Source organism: Macaca fascicularis, chromosome 17, assembly GCF_037993035.2.
Source record: "Macaca fascicularis isolate 582-1 chromosome 17, T2T-MFA8v1.1".
Taxonomy (NCBI): Eukaryota; Metazoa; Chordata; class Mammalia; order Primates; family Cercopithecidae; genus Macaca; species Macaca fascicularis.
In genome coordinates this window covers 68599457-68620874 of record NC_088391.1, presented here as the reverse complement: position 1 = coordinate 68620874, position 21418 = coordinate 68599457, and the positions used below count along the sequence as shown (strand labels likewise).

The following is a 21418-nucleotide window of genomic DNA, read 5'->3' as shown; positions in this document are numbered from 1 at the left end:
TCACTAGCAAATATGAAAGCTAATCTCTTTAAATTCCCCCAAGCTTCCAAGTATTATGCTTTGCCATTTTCACCTCTCTCTGATTTCTCTGTGATAAGACTGTCCATATTTTAAGTTATTTCAACATGAGAAAGAAGGAAGGGAAGAAGAAAAAAGAACTTGGACTTTTTCCCTACCACGCAGACAAGATCAGTTATTCCTGCACCAAAACTCAGTTGTCATCAAATTATCCCAGATTATAAATCTTTTTCCTAGCCCACAAAATGATCTACTTATGATGCTCATCCTAGTCTTCCTTTCGTCTACCACTTTTGCAGAACTCTCCAAACTGTTTTTGAAAAATATCTGGAACCTCATCTATTCCTAGAAAGCTCATATATCCATGAACAACAACAACAACAAAAGGCTATTTTTCTACTTCATCTATTCCATATTTGAAAAAGTCACCTACAATATGTTGGCATGTTTACATTATAGTCATAAGTTGTTAATAAGCATTCAATGCCTGTGTGATGGTTACTGCCAACGCTTTTCATCATATAGACTTTGTTAAGTGTTCTATATCAGAAAGGGTTAAGAATGCATCGCCAAGATTGGCTTGGAAAGCTAGAATGCCATCCTGGGCATAGACTGGCACAGATAAATGGTTTTTAAAAATAACTGTGACAACAGAAATAATTCTCATGTTAGAAAGGCAAATTTCATGACTAACCAAATACAAAGTAAACAGCCAATCTGGAAGGCAAAAATAGTAGAGATCTCATAAATCCTTGCCCTTTGCCATTCTTGACTATTCTGGGATTTTCTCTAATGAAACTGGCATGGCTTTGGTTTCTTTCAACAAGAAAAATAATATCAGTCATGTAAGTCAATTATCTAGTGTATCAGTCAGGCTAGAACTACAAGGTAACCTCTTAAATGCTATCAGCTCAGTTACTAATAATTAATTAACCCATTTTATGATTTAAAATAAATAAAAGCCTAGTTTTGCATTTAAAGATGTTTACAAATATATATGAAGAGATATGCATATGAAATGACTCAACTAAGATTCCAACTGAGAAGTGCCTTATACACTCTAAAGACTTCAGTGGTGGCCAGGCGTGGTGGCTTATGCCTGTAATCCTAGCATGTTGGAAGGTCTAGATGGGCAGATCACATGAGGTCAGGAGTTCAAGACCAGCCTGGCCAAGATGGTAAAACACCATCTCTACTAAAAATACAAAAATTAGCTGGGCATAGTGGCGGGCACCTGTAATCCCAGCTACTCGGGAGGCTGAGGCAGGAGAATCACTTGAACCTCAGAGGCAGTGGTTGCAGTGAGCCAAAGTAGAGCCTCAGAGCAAGATTCTATCTTAAAGAAAAAAAAAAAAAAAAAAAAACAGAGAGACTTCGGTGGTGAGGGGCTATGCTCCTAAATGCCTTATTATAAATGTATTTAGTTTATAAATCAACCTATTCTCCACTACTCTTAACAGCTAGTTGTGTTTCTTTCCATTTTAGATATAAAGGGGAACTGGGAGATCATCTAGGTCATATCCTTCATTTTATGGAATGAGGAAACAGAGATGTCCAGAAATTACACAGCTTGCCCAGAGTCACCCAGATTGATGTTGGTGGGAGAGCCAGCACCAAGACACACACTACCTCTGGACCCCAGTCTGAGGCTTATTCCACCAGCCTGCCTGACCCTTGTCCTAAGCAGGAGCTCTCTTCCAGAAAATAGTATACTGTCTGGGACTCAACCAAAATGGTCTGTCTTAATAAAATCTTACCCTTTGCCATGTTTATCTGTCCGGGTACTCACATAGATGAGACTTTCAAGGCTTTTGGCTCTGAAAACAAAGAAATTCACATAAAAGACTGAGTATTGAAATGAAATTGTGTGGTATCTTGAAAGGTCAGATGCAATAAAAATTCTCCATGAACTACTCATTTACTCTTATTGAATGGAAGAGCAGAAATCCTTCTTGGTAATTATGTCTGAACTAAATGTACAATGCTGAGAGCACTACCCCATCTGCTAGTACATTTCCATGCCAGAGGATTCAACTCCCTCACAGCTAATGTCTGAAGGAATAAGACGAGCAATCTGCAAGATAAGATTTTCAGATTTGAGACAGATGCACTTACCTTTTCTCTCTTTCGTCTACCTTTGGATTTGCTCTGAAGAGACCATCAAGACCTTGATTCCTTTAAATGTATTGATTAAGAAAAGCCTCATCAGTGACAATGACCAATGCTTAACCCTATAAAAACATAGACCAGTTTACATCTAAGACAGGAAACAGAAGCTTGTTGGGGAAGATGAGCCACAATTCTTGAAACAGGTATTTTCATAGACTCAAATTTTAAATTGTAGTGGGCCTTAGAGAAAATAAAATAAAAGATATAAACTGGGGATCTGCCAACCACAATAGGTCCATAGAGGTGTTGCTTGGATTCATGGAGCATTTCTATCCTTTTAGCTTTCAAGCATGGGCTTTAAAGTGAGCCCATGTTTACAATGATGGTCAGGACACACAGAAACCTGGATTTTCAGGCTGGGTGTGGTGGCTTATGCCTATAATCCCAGTTCTTTGAGAGGCCAAGGTGGAAGGATCACCTGATCCCAGGAGCCCAAGACCAGCCTGGAGAACATGGTCTGACCCCATCTCTACAAAAAAATTAAAACTTAGCCAGGCATGGTGTTGGTGCCTGTAGTCTCAGCTACTTGGGAGGTTGTGATAGGAGGATTGCTTGAACCCAGGAGATGGAGGCTGCAGTGAGCTATGATTGTACCACTGCACTCCAGCCTGGGTGACAGAGCAAGACCCTGTCTCTAAAACAAACAAACAACAAAACTGGATTTATAGGATCTCCTGAGAATGTCCTGCTGTCCTGCAACACTAGACTCAGTGAAGACCCTCAGCTGGAGCTGAGCTGAGAAGTAGCTGTGTGCTTAGACAGGGCATTTGCTCTCCTTTTGGCCCCAGTTCTCTCACTGCCTGTGTTTCATATAGTCAGTCTCCTCACCCACTCACACCTGCCTGGCCTCAGTGGGCCGTGGAGTCTGTGACTCCTGATCTAAAACCTCCTCTCCTTGTAAATGAGGAAACTGAAGAGCAGCAAATTAAGTGAGCATTATTGCCAGAACAGAATATGAAAAACACATCCCATGATCCTCTGATCAATTCATTTGGCATTTGCCCTGTTTTCTCCTTCTCTTTGATCGCTGTTTAGTGGGTTAGTATGCAAAATAATAGAGAGCTTGCTTACCTTATACAGACCACAAACACAAGCCTTGATTATTGATTTTCCTCTCTTGGCATATTTCAAGTTATACAATTATAAATGATTCAAAACAAGAAGATACAGCCTGGGCAACATAGTGAGACTCCATCTCTACAAAAAATTAAAAATTAGCCACACATGGTGGCACATGCCTGTAGTCCCAGCTACTTGGGAGGCTGAGGCAAGAGGATGGCTATAGCCCAGGAGGTCAAGGCTGCAGTGAGTTATGTGTGCACCACTGCACTCCAGCCTGGGTAAGAGAGTGAGACCATGTCTCAAAAATAATAATAAACAATATAACATCAACTATGATAATAAAATGTTTTTTGTAATGGTTAAACTAAAATTATTCCATGATCAAACCAAATTCTGTTTACATTCTAGTGATTTAGTATTTCAGGAAGAGAAAAGTGGTTATTTATATAACTGCCTTAATAAACACATGGAGCATGAAAATCAAGGACACTTTCATATTAGTATCTTTAGACCTCAATAACCATTCATCATAACAATGAAATGATGATGATTGCTGCAAGCTTTTATTCAAGATTTGTAGGATATTTTTGACTACGTATGTGGGTCCTCACGCTCAAAGACTGGAAAGGCATAAAAAGTCACAATATGCAACTCAGCAGTAAAAAATAAACATTTAAAAATCTTACCTATTCAAGCTTTTGTTCATTTTGATGAGATTATCCAATTCTTCACTTTGGGAAGAGAAAAAAATGTTTAATGTTAGTAAAAAGCTTGCCCAGGGTCAAAGGGTAAATTTGCCTTAAAATAACAGTTCTCTGAAATACAACACATGCCACTTTTATCATCTGCGAAAATCCTGATGATCCTCAAAGCTCTCATCAAACACCACTTTCTCCAGAATGCCTTTCCTAGTCCTCTAACTGAATAGAGTCCTCTACATTTTTGGAGCCCTTGCAGCATTTGTTTTTTCTGCACCTCCTTTATGACAGATCTATTACTATACTTTGAGTTATAGCCATTGCACACTGGTCTCATGTTAATGCCCCTACCTCTGCACAGGCACACCTATGCGCACCACTTAAAATTTAGAACTGTATTTTACATCAGACACATTTCCGTGTTTTAATACAGTGTCTTTCATACAGTAGATACTTAATACCCACTTTTAATTGAGTCTACACATAGGTACATTGATTAATTACAGCATTGCGCAATGTACTTGCACACGTAGCTTCTAGAAAACATTTGTTCATCAGTAAGTCTGGCTTCCTTCTTAAGTTCTGCTACTTCATTTCCAGGTCAGCTAAATTTGCTAGCCTGTTTCCACATCTGAGAACTGCAAAGCCCTTTCTGGCTGCTGCTTCAGGAGCAACCTATCTAAACTCTTAGGTTCAGGAATTCTGTTTAAACCACATGGGTTCAACCTTCTCTCCCAAGCAGGCACCCTAGGTGAGGTGGGGTGGGGGTTTCACCACAGTGCTATTGGTTTCTTCCTCTAGTTCCCCATCACAGCATGTCATTTCTCTAACTTATCTATTCATGACCGCGCCCCCCCTGCCCACACACACACACACACACACACACACACACCCCTTGCCCCACCTCTCTTGCCTTCCTCAGCAAGTTTTTCTGTTCACAAATCAGTAGTTACGCATTCAAGTTTCCTCGTTAAGGACACCTGGAGTACGATCCAGGATTCATCACTTATTCATTGGTGAATCTGGGCGAGTTACCTAACCTTCTGTGGACTCAATTTTCCCATTTGTAAAATAAGAATACTAGTCATACCCACCTCAGAAAAGAATCATAAGCTCATGAATATAAAGTACTTAGCACGACGCCTAGTCAGTCATAAATTCCTGATTAATTTGGGCCATTATAATAAATAATGCCCTGTCAACACTAAAATTTTTGTTTAATAAATGCTTGCTTTACTTTTTTTTTTTTTTTTTTTTTTTTTAAAGGCAAGAGTTTCACTCTTGTTGCCCAAGCTGGAGTTCAATGGCATGATCTTGGCTCACTGCAACCTTCGCCTCCCAGGTTCAAGCGATTCTCCTGTCTCAGCCTCCTGAGTAGCTGGGACTTCAGGTGTGCACCACCATGCCCAGCTAATTTTTGTAGATTTAGTAGAGATGGGGTTTCACCATGTTGGCCACGCTTGTCTCGAACCCCTTACCTCAGGTAATCTGCCCGCCGCAGCCTCCCAAAGTGCTGGGATTACAGGTGTGAGCCACCATGCCCAGCCTAATAAATGCTTGCTATACTTGTTTTTTAATTGCACTTAGAAACACCAAGAATTCGACTTAGCCTTCAGAGAGATGCAATTGCTGAGTCACTTATGTGCTTGAAGATGCCTGGCACGAGGACACTAAGGCAAGAATAGCTGCTGAGGGTAGTCCTCTTAGAGACCCTAAATTAACAGCCAGTACATAGATGAATCCTTTCAAATAGTTTTAGGTATCAATGGTAGAATTGATGCCTGATAATAAATACTGAAATACAAAAGTTGCCACCTCTAACCAAAAAAAAAAAAAAAAAAAAAAGAAAGAAAAAAAGAAAAAATAAAAGATTAATGCTCTATCCTTGCGTGTGACAAACACTACCCAGTCCCTTGATACAGTAACCCATTACTGTTTCTTGCTTGAAATTCTACCCACTAACTCTGAGACTAACAATCTGTTCATGTCCCCAAGGGAAGGAGCAAACCCACGAGTTCTATAAATCTTAGCCCCAGACTTTTCTGACTGGCATGAGTCACAATGATGAGATTATCAGGATTTGGAGTTGCTTTATCCCAAGAAAATTAGCATAAATCATGAGAAGACGCTCTGTGGCAAATTAAATAAAATGGATACTGTATTCCAAATAAAAGACTTAAGCTTTCAAAATGACTTTAAATTGATGAAAGCTTTGGATATTAAGTTTCACCATTGCATTTGTAACAAATTAAATGCTCTTAATCAGATAGCAGTAACATTCCATTTCACAAAGAGCAGCTCGGATAATGAAAGCCATTTCTACTCCCTGTGGATGGCCCAAAGTAACAATACTCTATCATGACTACTACGAACATTTTTCCTGATCCATGTCAGGCAGCAACTTCTCTCTGTGATAAATGTACCTGGCTGTGGAATTTGAGCATTATGGCTAGGGAGCAGGGACAGGAAAGTTAAACTAACTGCCTCTCTCATGGTTTTTATTTGGTTTACACCAAACCATAATTTCCCTTCAGAGTCACTCACTTAGCTGTTTCTCAGATATCCTGATCACCCACCAAACCACTGTCTAATCCCTACTGGAAACAAAATATTACCTGCAACAAAAATAAATCAATAAAATTAGAGATCTAGACACTCAGTGAGAGAAGACATGGAAATGAAACATTCAGGACAATTTCTATAGACTCCATCTGGATTCAGAGCTCCTATTTTGTTTATGAATTTGCACAGAAAAGCCAAGTGTCATATTTTCTTCTCTGCAGTTCTTTTGACAGAGACTGCAATCTCTAACAACACTCTTAGCATTACTAAAATCTATTAAACAAGGAATATTTTTTGAGAGCTTTGGATTTAAACAATGGAATATTATGATTTTACCATAATCTATTAAATACCTACTTTGTACAAAGCATCATGTCACACAATGTAAATGGCAAATAAGACAAAACATCTGCCCTGAGAGACTATAGAGATGACAGAGAAGGTAACACATTTATGCAAATAACAGGAAACAAAACTGAGTATGATTCAGTCTTATAAAATATGAATAGTGCAACTCTAATTGCTTATAGAGGCAGAAGTCACATCTCACTGGATCACTCAGGGAAGACAACAGAGAAGGTGCCACTTGATCCGGATCTTGAACAATGGGCAGGGCTTGGATGGACTGGCATGGTGGCTTGAGACTGGGCAAGGTTACCATGTGGTATAAACAAAGCCAGAGTATTTGGAAACTACAGAGAGAAAGTGGTTTCCCTTGATATGAATGTGGGATAAATACAGGAGTGAAAACAGAAATAACTGGAATGTGAGGCTGGAGCCAGGTTGGCAAGGGCTTTGAATGAGGTTATATGCCATTGAATGGGCAATGAGGATCTGGTTCAGTGATTGAGCAGAATCTTTGGAAAAATTCTGGCATTGATGGGAAATAATAGTTTAGTGGAAGGAAAGCCTGAAGAATGTAAGTAAAGCTGGATAGCTACTCTAATAATCTGTGCAGGAGTCAATGAGGGTTTAAACTAGAGGAAGTCTGTGTACACATGAGGAACATTTTAGATGTTTAATTCAAGCATGCATGATACTACCTAGGGGGAAGGAGAAAGAAGAATCAAGGATTATTCCAGAAAGGTGAGTCTGCAGGAATGCGAGAACAGAGAAGTCAGGAACAGCACATTTGGGAAGGAATTTGGACAGCCTGAGCAGGGGTGCTAGGAGATAAGTAGAGATCTGGACCAGCAACAGGACTGGACATGTGGAATAAGGCTTGACAGCTGAGGTCACTGGGTGAGTAAAATTGCCAGAAAAAGGGGCAGAGTTGGAAGAGTGTCTGTAAATGTCGGCACCATCCACTATTCAGGAGTACTCATCTAGAGAAACTGACGCTTTCTTATTTTAAATTACATACAATATAGAGCACTAGGATTTTGTTCCTATTTGGAACTTTTAAAGGTATGGTTAAGCATTTTTGAAACACAAGAGAAGATAAAACCCAAGCTCAAAAGCTCGGAGATCTCACCCTTTGTCAGTTCTCTGAAGTGAAGTGGCCGCTTTGACGATGTTATCAAGATCCTGACTCCTTCAAACAATGAAAAATAAATACAGGTCGGTGACAGAGGAGCTATTTTTTGAAGGAGCTAAAATTTCTCATTTGTTTTCAGTAAATAAAGTAAATAGGTGGTGTTCAGGAATTACTGAGTTTAACAGAAAGACAAAATGGTTCTGTTATGTCAGCTCATGGCACACAGAGACACACACATCCCCCATTCTCTCTCACACACACACACACACACACACACACACACACACACTTCCCTCTGTTATTCCACCTGGGTGTTGGCTCTGCCATCTAGTGCTCACTGAAATAACTACATTTTCTCCTGAAAACTGGTATTGCCAGCTCCCAGGTTCTATGTTACAAATAAGACATAGAAAACAAAATCCACTTAACTAACAAGTAAACACAGAAGTGAGTTCAAAAGGTTTTCCACCAGAGCCAAGCAGCATTAAGTATCAGATACAATTATTTATTCCTTTTCACCCTGTAGCGGTGAAAATGTTTGTCTTCTCAGACTCTAGAATAGGTGGAAGCACCTGAGCACATAGACGGCTTGTGTATTCCAAATCAGATCAATGCCGATATCCCTGGATCATAAAAGGAACAGTTAGGAAAATTCTTATAGTAATTAAGAACTGTGGGCTGGGTGTGGTGGTTCACACCTGTAATCCCAGAACTTTGGGAGGCCAAGGAAGGAGGATCCCTTGAGGCCAGAAGTTCAAGATTAGCCTGGGCAACAGAGATCCCCCATCTCCACATACAAATTTCATTTTAAATTAACTGGGTGTGGTGGCCTGTGCCCGTAGTCCCAACTACTCAGGAGGCTAAGGCAGGAGGATCTCCTGAGCCCAGGAGTTTGAGGCTGCAGTGAGCTATGAGTTCTCTGCTGCACTGCAGCCTGGGTGACAGAGCAAGATCCTGTCCAAAAAAAGAAAGAAAAAAAGAAAAGAACTCAGCATCTCATAGACAGAGGGTTAATAAGGTTCCATGAAGAAAGGATTCTGTAGCCAAGTTGGGAAATGTAACCGACTTTTGCTGATTTGGAATACACATAAGCACACTAAAGATTCTGAAAAGTTCTGTGGCAGAAAACTCTATTTAATTGTGTTTCCTAAATGTAATGAAACACTGAACTCTTCTTTTGCAGAACATGCATTGACATCCTGTGGCACATAGAACACAGGCTGGGGAATGCCAAGAGTGGTGCCGTCAGCTCCTCGGAACAAGGGAAACGACTTTTTCCAAAGAAAAGAATCTATGTGATGTGTCTTTTAGAATGGGACTCTTCTGAGAGTCAAACGGGGATAATATAAAAGATGAAAAGGATATAAGTTTTAAATTTCAAGATAATTTTTCAGTGATAAAAATCTTTTGACTGAAAAAATAGTTTATCACATTGATAGACCTATAAAATAGCACTGTTTAAAAACTATTTTCAAAAAAAAATATTTTTTTCCTTAAAAAAGGGAGAAAAACAAGACACATCCAGAACAAATGCTAGACTAAATAGGATGTGCAAGACAACAAGTATAAATGAGAAGTGTAAATCAGGACACCGGACATTTGGGGAATGCCACCTTACCCCCACCCAAGACATTTGGTGAATGTCCCTTTACCAAATGGCATCAATGTGCTCCTTCCTGATGCCGTAGGAGGAGTTGGACATGTCTATGTTCAGCCAACACTAGACAAAGTTTTTGTAGCACAAGTTTAACTGAACAACTCTATTTCCACCTCTTTGTTTATACATCCACACCAAGTATATGATAGACCTCAGAGCAGGTCCTGGGAATAAAGAGGTGAGCAAGCTCTCCTGCCTTTAGTGGGTTTGATCTTATCCTGTTATCTTGTTCACACCATTTTGGTAGTTTTCTTAATGGAAAGTTTGGGATAGAATTAAAAGAAACAAAATTCTGAAAGTGCCTACAAAAACATTTATTGATATTTTGGAGTCAGTTGGAAAATTGATTTTGTCTACCTTATTATTAATTGCCTTGCAGTTTTAAATGTGCTGAGAAAGCATACTTTATCATTGCTACAGTTATGTAGATATAGATAGAAATCAGTTTACCTTATATTTCTTTCAGCAGATCTGTTGGTTTCTGTATATACACCCGGTTTAGGTGGATGTATCTGCCTATATTTTCAAAGTTAAAGATTATATCAGTCAGAAAAGAAGACACTTTTTTGATAAATTTAAATTTATTTTTAAAAATTTATGTACAAAAAGATTAGTGTTTGTTGGAACCATACCTGAGATAACAAACTTAAACTCTTTGGGTTGGCAGGAACTCCAGTATAATGAGTTTGTAATTTAATCTATCTTTATTGCATATTTGTAAACCACTGGATATATCTAGACTTATAAGTTCTAAATACATTTATGTTGATTTTTTGTTCTCCATCAATAAAGCATTTTCATACTTATCTCTATTAGATAACAATATAATATTTTAAAATATTAATTTTTGTTATGGGCATCAAAGAGATTTTTTTTGCTTAAAGAATTAACCCATTTGAATACTATCAAGAAATATATTTGTTAATATAAGGTGGAAAAAAAAGTCTATGTTTCAAGTACACCTACCACATTGGGAATGACCATACTAAGCTGACAGAATTAAATTTTATTATGTTAGGTTCTGGCACAATTTAAGACTTTTCTCTACTCTTTTCAAAAGTATCTGGTTGACCTACTTATACATTCCTACTTGATCTCAAGAAGCTACATTCAACTATTTTTTGTACTCCTGAGGACATGTGTTAATTACATAGGAAACACTTCCATTTCATATTCTTTCATTAAAATAATCTTGCTGTGATTAAAGTAGTCAGGATTTTAAAAAACATGCAAGTTGTCCCAATTTTATTTTTTAGATCATTGGTGGAATAAAGAAATTTGAGTAGTAAGTTCCTGTGAAATTTGGCTTCCTTTAAATTTAAAAAAGCTGGTAGTTCTAGTGATGCTGATTATAGATTAGAATGTCGGTGGTACTAAGGCCAATTAATTTTAGCCCCTTAAAAAATTCTATTCAAATTGGTATTTAATTACTCAATACTAGAAATGTTAGAGGAAAAATAATGTAAGATTAAAAAGCTTGAGAAGATATTTTTAAGAGATCATTATAACCATCATACAAACAAAAAGTTATAAATCTAATCTATATTTTAATTAGTTCAGTGAAGAAATATTCTCTTGACTCAATTTAAAAAATTATGTTCTCATCCTAAGGACAAAATTTCAAAGATACTGTGCAGTTTCACTGAACAGAAATTCAAACCTGGAGTTTTAACACCTATTGCTACATAGTCCTGCTGCCCAGTCAAAGCTTTCTAACTGAAGTTACCCTCTTAATGAAGAAAATTTCTATAATTGTGACTACTAAAAAATAGTTCTATAGTTGTGTCTTATTAAAGAATAGTTTCATAATTGTGTCTTACATGGTGTCAAAAAAATAACCATCAAAGAGCAAAAATACAAAAGAAGCAACAGTAGGCAATCAAGCAGATCTAATGTAGTCAATCTTCATTGAGTTACCATTTTTAATCTCACAATAATAATGGAAATGTGGGGTGTACATCTCGAAAAATTGTTCAAGATATATTAAACAGTTTAAATGTAACACATGGGAAGAGTTTCAGATCTCTGAATTTGTTTCCAAGTATTAATTATAGAGTGACAGAGATTCAAAGCTGAGAAGCAAGTCTATTTTTCCTGATTCAGAGACAAGTCAATTAGAACATCTTTCAAAACTTGTGATAGTTTTGAAATAAATTACAAATCCCTTCACTGAAAAAAAAGATTAAAGAACTACCCAAAGGTATTTCTAACATAAGCAAGGATTTGAGTGGTAACACAAAGTTTCAAGAACATCTTTCATCAGAATCTGTATCTCTTAGTGGGAAACTTCACTTGGAGCAAATATGAACAAAAAATATACTTTTAATATGGTTTATATTTATATTATATATACTACAGGCCAAATATATATATGTATTTATATTTGCATATTAGGAACTAATATATAAAAAAGCCTGTGCACAAACACTTTCTGAACATGAATATTGTTCCATTTCTATCCTGAAGGCTATTTTCTTAAGACAAGTTAGCCATTAGTATTCAAAGGCAAACATAAATAAACATATGTGTTGGGAAATAAAATTAGAAAAAGTTCTACAGATGCTTCTTTAGGGAATGTGCACACAAAACATTCATGCTTTGCACACAGAGGGTCATAATCCATTTGCTTTCATTTCCCTTGAACTTCATTTTGTCAAGGAATTCTGGAGTACTAGGTCTTACCTATTATCCTGTCTCAGCTGGTTAGGAGAAGAAACAGGAGAACTGGGCTTTGGAGGTATTGGAGGGTGAACACCTGGTTCCCTTTAAAACAGAAAACAGCAGTTCATTTCCCCATGGAAACATGGCAAATTTTAGATCTATTAACTGAATGCATTTATTACCTACATAAAAGTATCCTTTGCATCTTACAACCCCCATGTGTGAGGTACCTGAAAGGTCAGAATCCATGGAGCACTAAACTTTAAAGAAGTCAAATATTTAAAAGACGTGTATTTTAAAAGTTTATTTAATCAGGTTCTTGAAAACCCTATCCTCTTTCACTATAGTTTGGACTATCCTATGTTCTTTAAATAGCTCAAAATTTTGCTAGTATATCTAGCTCTAGTCATGGCATTCAGGTCAGCAGTGCATGAGAACTGTAAATGGTCCTTGGGTATTAACATAAGCTTCTTTGGGGATTATGTCAACTATCAGGCTGCTATGGAAACAGCAAGAAAAGGCTTTAATTTCAGAGACCTCAAGGTAGCATTGATTTGAAGCTCTTAACTAAATCTGACTTAAATATTGTCAGCACAGGCCAGTTTGATGCTGACAAAGCATACATATAATCTACTGTCAGCCTAGACTTTCCAATGAAGCACCACGGCAGTCTCTGAGTTGGCAGGACTTAATGACGTAGGAACTGGAGATGGGCAATTATGTGCACATTTTGGATGGAGTCAGCACCTTACTAGGGTATGTCACTCCCATGTGTTCCCCACCACTACCACCCCAGCAGTTCTCTATTTGCCCTCAACATAAACTCTGTACCTAGTGAAAGAACCCTCTGATCCTGTGTACCCTTCTGGCTTCCGTAGCAAGGTAGGTAAGCATGTGGGTAGCAGTCAGGCTGCCTGAATTGCCAGCTGTGTGATAATGAGTTAACTTGATTCTGTTTCTTCATCTGTAATAATCCTTCTAATAGGATTGTTGGGGTATTGTCAGGACTGAATGAAATTGTGCTTTTATTCAACAAACATTTATTGGTAGCTTTCTATGTGCAAGGCTCTCTGTGAGCTGGATAATGTCCTCATTCTCAAAGGCTTTCAATATACAAATAAATATATGTCAGAAGAAGAAAAGTGCTGTGCAAATAATAATAATAATACAGAATAAGGAGATATAGACTGATGGGGTGGGAAGACTATTTTATTTAGAATGGACTGGGAAGGCCTCTCTGTCAGGTGAAATTTGAACCAAGACCTGTAGGAAGAAATAGAGTAAGCCGTGAGGCTATCTGGAGAAAAAGCATATAAATACAGCCATCATTAGCTTAGAGATGCTATTATGTTTTAAACTGGCAGAGATTACTAAGGAAGTCAGAGTAAGTAGAGACAAAAAGACGGCCAGGGGTTGGACCTTCAGGCCCTGCAATATTTAGAAGTCAAGAATATGAGATGAAAACAGCAAAAGAATCAGAAGGAGTGGCCAAGAAGGAAACAAGAGTAATAGGAGGGCGTGGTATCCCAGAAGCCAAGAGAGAAAAGTTTCAAGGAAAGAGTAATTGGCCATTTCAAATGCTGCTGTTAATCAAATAAAAACAAGGACTGGGAAGTTACCCTGGTTTGGCCAACAGAGTGGTCTTTGGTAACCCTGATAAGAGCAGTTTTGATGGAACGATGGTGGCGGGGTGGGGGGGGAAAAACAAAAACAAAACAAACAAGCCATTATACGAGTGGATTTAGGGAAAAATGGGAAGCAAGGAGATAGAGGCATTGAGGCAGTTTGGCAGTAAAGAAGAAAGAGAGAAATAGGTAGCTACTTCGAGGTTGATGGATTGAGGAAGGTTACTACAGCATGTAGATAGGATGATGGGAATGATCCAGTGAATCACTGATGCAGGAGAGTGAGGGGAAATTACTAGACAGATGACTTTGAGAATTGATGTGACCTAAGGCACAGTGGAGGGGCCGATCTTAGATGGAAGTACAGAGGGCTCATTCATAGCAGCAAGAGGGAAAGAACTAGATGGGTATAGCTGGGGTATGTTCATTGACTCAGAGTGGAGAAGGTTCTCTTTTGTTTACTTCTATTTTCTCAGTAAAATAGTAATCAAGATCATTGATTCAAAGTGAGGAGGTTGAGTAGGGGTTAGGGCTGTGTGAGAAAGAAAGAGGGGTAGAAAATGTGTGAAATGGTTTTCTAGGCAAGCAGAAGAGTAAGTGGACCCAGGAAATGTAATAAGATGATGACGATGATGATGATGATGATGATGATGATGTACCATTATATAGGGTCATTATGTGCCAGAAACTTTTCTAAGCACTTTACGTATATTAACTAATGTAATCCTCACTGCAATCCCAGACATAAGTATTATTCTTCTTCCCATTTTACAGATTAAAACACTGAAGCACAGAACATAAAGATAAATATCTCATGATGGTGCAGCTCATAAGGGGCAGAGCTCGGAATCTAAACTGGAAAGTCTGGCTGCATAAACTCTCCACATGCTGTGCTGTCTCTTGAAGGATCCTTGGGCCATACCAATCGCTCAGCTGAGGTTAGTACTCATGGGCTTAAAATCACATTATTTGGCATTGTTTCCTCTTGCCATATTCAACTGGTTGGGGAGGAAGAACAGAATAGACTGAGAGTTGGATTTACCATTAGCCACGTTTACAATTCAGCCAAGTGAGTGCAACAAAGAGAATGATGGCAAGGGAGTGGAAGGGGTCTGCAAGGAAGGGGTTACAAATCACGTTATTTGGCATTGTTTCCTCTTGCCATATTCAACTAGTTGGGGAAGAGGAACAGAATCGACTGAGAGTTGGATTTACCATTAGCCACATTTACAATTCAGCCAAGTGAGTGCAACAAAGAGAATGATGGCAAGGGAGTGGAAGGGGTCTGCAAGGAAGGGGTTACAAATCACGTTTTTGGCATTGTTTCCTCTTGCCATATTCAACTAGTTGGGGAGGAGGAACAGAATAGACTGAGAGTTGGATTTACCATTAGCCACATTTACAATTCAGCCAAGTGAATGCAACAAAGAGAATGATGGCAAGGGAGTGGAAGGGGTCTGCAAGGAAGGGTTACAATGGGGGCTGTGGAGTTTGAGATGGGCATAGAGGGAAATGAGAATATGAGTGGTTGGGACTGTGAAAAAACTGGTAGAATTAATGGACTGGTGATTGTGGTGGGGCTGAGGAATTCCTGGAATTAAAGGACTGAAGAGAGTGAGCTGGACAGATAGAAAGCAGGAGCCAGAGAGGGAAAGCTTTGAAGTAGAAGTCTTGTAATTTTGTAGGGTGTGTGGTTATTTACAGGGCAAGATCTATCAATGGCTGCAGTAGTGGGAAGGACAAGATCATTGGGAAGAAGGTCACAAAAGTGAGAGATTGGGGAGGGGAAGGATGCTCTGCATGGATTTTGAAATTGCCAAGCATTGTGACAAGAGGAGGGTTTGGGAAAGATGGTGAACCTGGTGCTCAAGTATTCAAAGAATGAGCATGAGTGTCTCAGAGACCTTCAGATGACTCCAGTGAAGAAGAGAAGCTCACAAGGGCATGACTTCAAAGGAGATGGAGAGTTTCAGGGAGGCGGGAGTTAAAATTAACAGGAGGTGGTGATGAGAAGAAACCAGACCCCTCCCTTCCTCCAGACCCTGTGATAGGTCAGTTCAGAGGGAAAACAGCCCTTGCTGAGAGAGAGGCTGTGGAAGCAGGGTCCTCTGGAAGAGCACAACAAAAAGGTGGGAGATCATTCAGAGGGGAGGCTGAAGAGTGGAGGATTTTGGCAATGACAAATGACATGCTCAGCAAGGTGGAGTGGAAGGGTCTGAGAGCTCAGTGTGATATTAGGTTGGGTCAGGTTCAGGGAGGTACAGAGCTCTGTGGAGATGGTCCGGGTGATAAGAAATGACCTGACTGGGGTTTCAGTGAGGGACTATGGACATAGGGATGGAGGACATGATGAAATGAGTCCTGAGACCTCTCAGCAGAGTGGTAACGAGGCTGTGGGTGATGGACAGTGGAGCACCAAGCATGGTGGGTCTCTTGGCTCTCATGTTGAAGGTGACATTGAAGCCAGAAGAGGGTGTGCATGCTTGGCTTCCACACAGGAAATAGTAAGTGTCTTTTGCTGTAGTGGTTGTTGTTTTCACCCCACATGACCCCAGAGCTGCAGATGTGACAAACTCTTACCCTTACTAACACACCCCACTATATTCTGTCCCCGCTGTGGAGCACCTCCCTCTTCCCTTTCCCTGATTCTCTCCTTGCCCTTCAGACTTTGGCTTAGGAGTAACTATCTCCAGGGATATCCAAAGCCATGCTGCGTACATCCCTACATTCCCCCATAACAACCCTATTTACAGCACATACCACGCTATTCTGGATTACACATGATATTCTGTTCCCACACTGGACTGAAAGTTCCTAAAAGGACAGCTATATCCCAAGTACTAGGATTGTGTATGACGTAAGAATGAAGGAGGAAGTGATTGGCTGTATTTCTTCGGCAGGAAGGAAATAGGTACCAAAGAGGGATTTGCAACTTTCAAAATCTGTGCAAGCTTAGCTTCCTCATAGGAGAAATCCACTGTCAATCCCATTACAGAACACCTACTAGGTGCCAGGTACTTGGCTGAGTCATTGTGCTGTGTGATATTTCTGGAAGAGCAATTTACATGGAAATAGTCTTCCCATCCTGGCTTAGGGGCAGATTCCACAGTATTTTGTTTGTATTGCTACCATCTTCTTTTCTCAGAGAATATGCCTGTGTTGGGTGTATGTATCAAGTGATCTTTAGTCTTTAGAGTCTTTAGTATATCTATGTGGATTCATTGGTTACATGCTTTCCTTCCAGAGGCAGAGGAAAGAGGGAAGGAGACGGTCAGTCCTGGGTAATAATGAGGCTGTACAGAACACTAGATGTCTGAGGACAGGCAGGAAAGAGGTAACAAGGTGGAAAGGAGGATTACAAAAAGTAGAAATGGGATGGTGCCAAACTTTACTTATGTTAGAGTCATGTTAATGACATACTCAATTTCTTCCATTTTAAAATGTCTAGGGCCTCAAAGAGGTGGGTAAATATGCATTGCATGGATGAGGGCAGTAGAGGTGAGTAGAAATAGATCTGAGATGGTCTGGAGAATACACAGGAAAGAGAAAGATGGATGTGCGGTTATGAAGGCCAAGAAAAGTGGAGGAGTGTGTTTATTTCCGAGGGTGATGCATTTACACCCCTGCTGGGCCAGGAGCCAGGCGATGCCATGTTGACTTCCATTTACCTCAAAGGAGCTTTCATTTGCATCACTGCAATGACAGCCACAGATGACAGAACTCAAGCCCTGGGGTGGGGCGGGCAATGAGAAGAGTCATTCATGTCGTGCCAGGAGCATGATGTGATGCCAAGCAGGGGGATTAAAATGCAAGAGTGAGGCAGGAAGCTGTGGCCAGAATATTTTGAAGAGAAGGAAACAAGAGACATTCATTGGAATGATCCTCATTGAATTCTGCTTTGAGATGCGATGTTTAAGCTCGGGTAAGTTGACCCTGGCTCTCCCCTTCGCCCATTCCCAGACACCTCAAGGCTCCTGCAGGATTTATGCCACCACACTAGTGGCTATCATGATGAGCTTTCAGGAATATAAAAGGTGGATTTCATGAGAAATATGTGAACACTTGCAGACTGTAGCTCAAAGGCCAAAGCTAAAAGAAATAACACTGTAAAGAAAGCTGTCTATATTATTTCATTTCCATATGCTGCTGCAAAGATCACATCTTTCCTCATGGCTTTTTTGCATAACATGCTTGGCTCTGTGACTTTTGTTCTAGTCTGGCTGTGTGAACATGTCTATTACTGCAGCGCAAATCTAGGTTGAACAAAGAATCATTGTCTCTAATATTTACCTGTGAATTTTGTTTTCCCTTTTCATTGTGCTTAGCCAGGGTTTCAAACTGGTCTTTCTGATGTTAAATCCTTGTTTTTTTCTCTATATCATACTGTAGACAACCAATTCTCTTCCAGGTATTTTCACTGCAAATCTATTAAAAATTGATTGATCTGAAATATTTCCTTGCCTTGTTCAAAAGAGTGGTTACTGTAATGATGCCTCGCTTTCTAGTGGCCAGTCAGTAAACCGTAACCTAGTAATGGAGCGTGCACTGGACTAGAATTCTAGAGATCTAGATTCTAGATTCTAGACTAGCTTTGCCACCAACTTTCTCTTTGACTCTGGAAAAAGCTCTGATTCCTTCCGAAACTCTGCTTATTTGCCTATAAAAGGAAGAGATTGGCCCAGATCTGTGGATGGTAAACCACTACATGACTGAGGGAGGGTGGCGCTATTGCAAGGAATCCTCAACTCCACAAGTACCTTGACGTTCATGTACTGTGCTTTTCAAATGTATGTAGATGCTGTTGTGGTTAATAAAATTTAAATGTAAGTTGGCTCTATAAGAACATGAGTCAACTTTTATTGGTCAGTAGATACAAAGATACACAAATTCAAGTATTGATAAGTCATAGCAGCTTTTTGTCCTTAGATGTTTTCTCAAAGACATAAAAATATTCCAACTATTACCAAGTGAACTAAAAAAAAATGTTCACATTAAAAAGGAGTCTACTCAAAATGGATCACACATCTATATGTCAAACATATAACTACAAACTTTTAGAAGAAAACAGAAGAAATTTTTGTGATCATTAGTTAGGCAAAGAGTTCTTAAACATAATACCAAAAACATAATTTATTTAACAAAACTTGATAAATTGGATTTCATTAAATTAGAAAAACATGTTGGCTCTGAAAAGTGCATCGTTAAGAGAATTGAAAAACGAGTCACACACTGGAAAAAATATTTGCTATTCACATACCTGAAAAAGGACTTCCAAGCACAATGTATTTTTTTAAAAATTTCAAAACTCAACAATAAGTAAACAAACCAGCAGAAATAAAATCAGCAAAAGATTTAAGATACTTGGGCTGGGCAGGGTGGTTCACGCCTGTAATCCCAGCACTTTGGGAGGCTGAGGCAGGAGGATCATCTGAGGTCAGGAGTTCAAGACCAGCCTGGCCTACATGGTGAAACACTGTCTCTACTAAAAATACAAAAAATCAGCCAGGCATGGTGGCACGCACCTGTAGTCCCAGCTACTCAGGAGGCTGAGGCATGAGAATCACTTGAACCCAGGAGGCGGAGGTTGCAGTGAGCTGAGATCACACCACTGCACTCCAGCCTGGGCAACAGAGTGAGACTCCGTTTCAAAAAAAAGAAAAAATTTAACAGATACTTCACCAAGGAAGATACACAGATGACAAACACACCCATGCAAACATATGAAAAGGGTGTATGTCATGGGTGATTCCATTTATATGACATTCTGCATATAGCTAAGAGAGGAGACAGAGAGATGAGAGGACAAAGACGGGCTGCCAAGTATGAAGACAGTCCCAAGCAAAATGCTGGTCCTTTCACCCCCATCCCCCACTCCCATTGTCCTCTCCCAAACCCTATGCCACAGCATGTCCCCATCACCTATACTTCATAGTCAGGCCTCCCTGCCTCCCATCTTCTTCCTCCAAAGCCATCTTCCACTCCCCTCCACACAATGCAAGCCTCCATTCCCTTAGGATGCTCTAATCCTGCCCAGTTTTAGCAGGAAAGAAACCTGATTTATATAATTGACACTAAGATTTGAATGACCAGAGATAGCCCCTTTAACCTGTCATGCTTATAATTGAGGTGAAATTTACAATCTCTAGTCGATAGAACTTTCAGCAATACTACTAAATGGTGAAATAATTTTTTTTTTAAATCAAATTATTTGTTTTTTATGATCGGAGCAAGGTGACGTTTTTGACAGAGTGCTTGACCCTAGGTATCCTGATTCTCACAGCTTCTTTCTCTATCCTACTTTTGAACCTGGAGCTTCCCTGCTTTCTCATATTTCCAGGAGGTCCTCTGCCAGGGGCAGAGGCAACAGGGGTTCCAAGAGAGGGAGGGGAGGTGGGAATCTGGGTTGGGCAAAGCAGGGATGCTTTGTACTTGTTGTTTGAAGGTATGAGTTACTTCAAACTAGTGTTAGGAAATCAGGGACTGTCTAAGTTATTCCCCTAGGACTGAAGAAAATATTATTCATGATAAATGTTAAGACCTTCATTTACAGATTCTGAATTAGGTTTCTCCTTATTCTGTTCAAACTACACATTTAAACATAATAAACTTAAACTCAGGCTAATATTTTAATTACTTTGAATGTTTAGAATGAGCAATCTAGGCATTCAGGTAAGATTTTTAAATTCTGTATTTTGATATTTTATTGCGTGTCATAGAATCTTAATTTCTACAAAAGAGATTCCAGTTAATATAAAGATTTTTTTGTTGATATAAAAATGAGATGGATGTATTGCTTTTATTTAGCATGACATCAAACTTTGTAGAGGATTTGGTACCAATAGAGTTAAAAATGTTGCAGCATAATTAGAAAGGTTACATTTTACCATTTATAGTTACAGACAGAAAAATATAACTGTAGTGCAAGGTTGCCATGGCAACTCACTTCTCAATCAGGATATTTTTTTCCTCCTCCAAATCTACCAATCAGCTAACAGGAAGTGAAATAACCACTGAAGGAGAAGAGGTCGAAACAAATAAGGATGAGAAATTATGTAGAAAATATTTATATGGTAATTTTCCTAGATGCGTTTCTACTTTAATTTTATCAAATATTATTTCCTTTTCTATCTTTAAAAATGATTCCAGAAAAAAAAAAAGCACATTCATTTCTAGTGGTGGCTTCATTATTGTTCCTTAATGAGAATAATGAATAACATTCATAAATATTCATACTGTCTGTTAAGCAAGTACTTTAGTTTGGCTTCCATGAGGTTCTTAAATGAGCTTTACATGCCGTTTAACCACTGAATCTCCAAGTCACCTAAATACACAGTCAGAATCATTTGAATTTATCATAAACAGAATACAAAAATTTAATGGTAGGTTCTGAAATCAGAAAGAAATTCGACTTTCCAGAACTGTTATATCTCTAGTTCCTTGTGATGAACCTGAATATTTCTCCAGATGGCTCTTATTATTCCCTCCATTG

General features: G+C 39.1%; 1 protein-coding gene across 22 annotated transcripts in view; it reads right to left on the bottom strand.

Moving 5' to 3' along the window:
• Positions 1-21418, bottom strand: part of SCEL (sciellin) — a 111888-nt gene that overhangs the window by 47118 nt on the left and 43352 nt on the right. For all 22 annotated transcript variants that reach the window (XM_005586042.5, XM_005586043.5, XM_045376899.3 and 19 more), the window contains 6 exons: positions 12326-12406; positions 10094-10159; positions 7984-8043; positions 3936-3980; positions 2134-2193; positions 1776-1835 (listed from right to left, as the gene is read on the bottom strand). In XM_005586042.5, coding sequence (XP_005586099.3) covers positions 1776-1835; positions 2134-2193; positions 3936-3980; positions 7984-8043; positions 10094-10159; positions 12326-12406 — 372 coding nt within the window. The remainder of the gene's footprint in view (positions 1-1775; positions 1836-2133; positions 2194-3935; positions 3981-7983; positions 8044-10093; positions 10160-12325; positions 12407-21418) is intronic.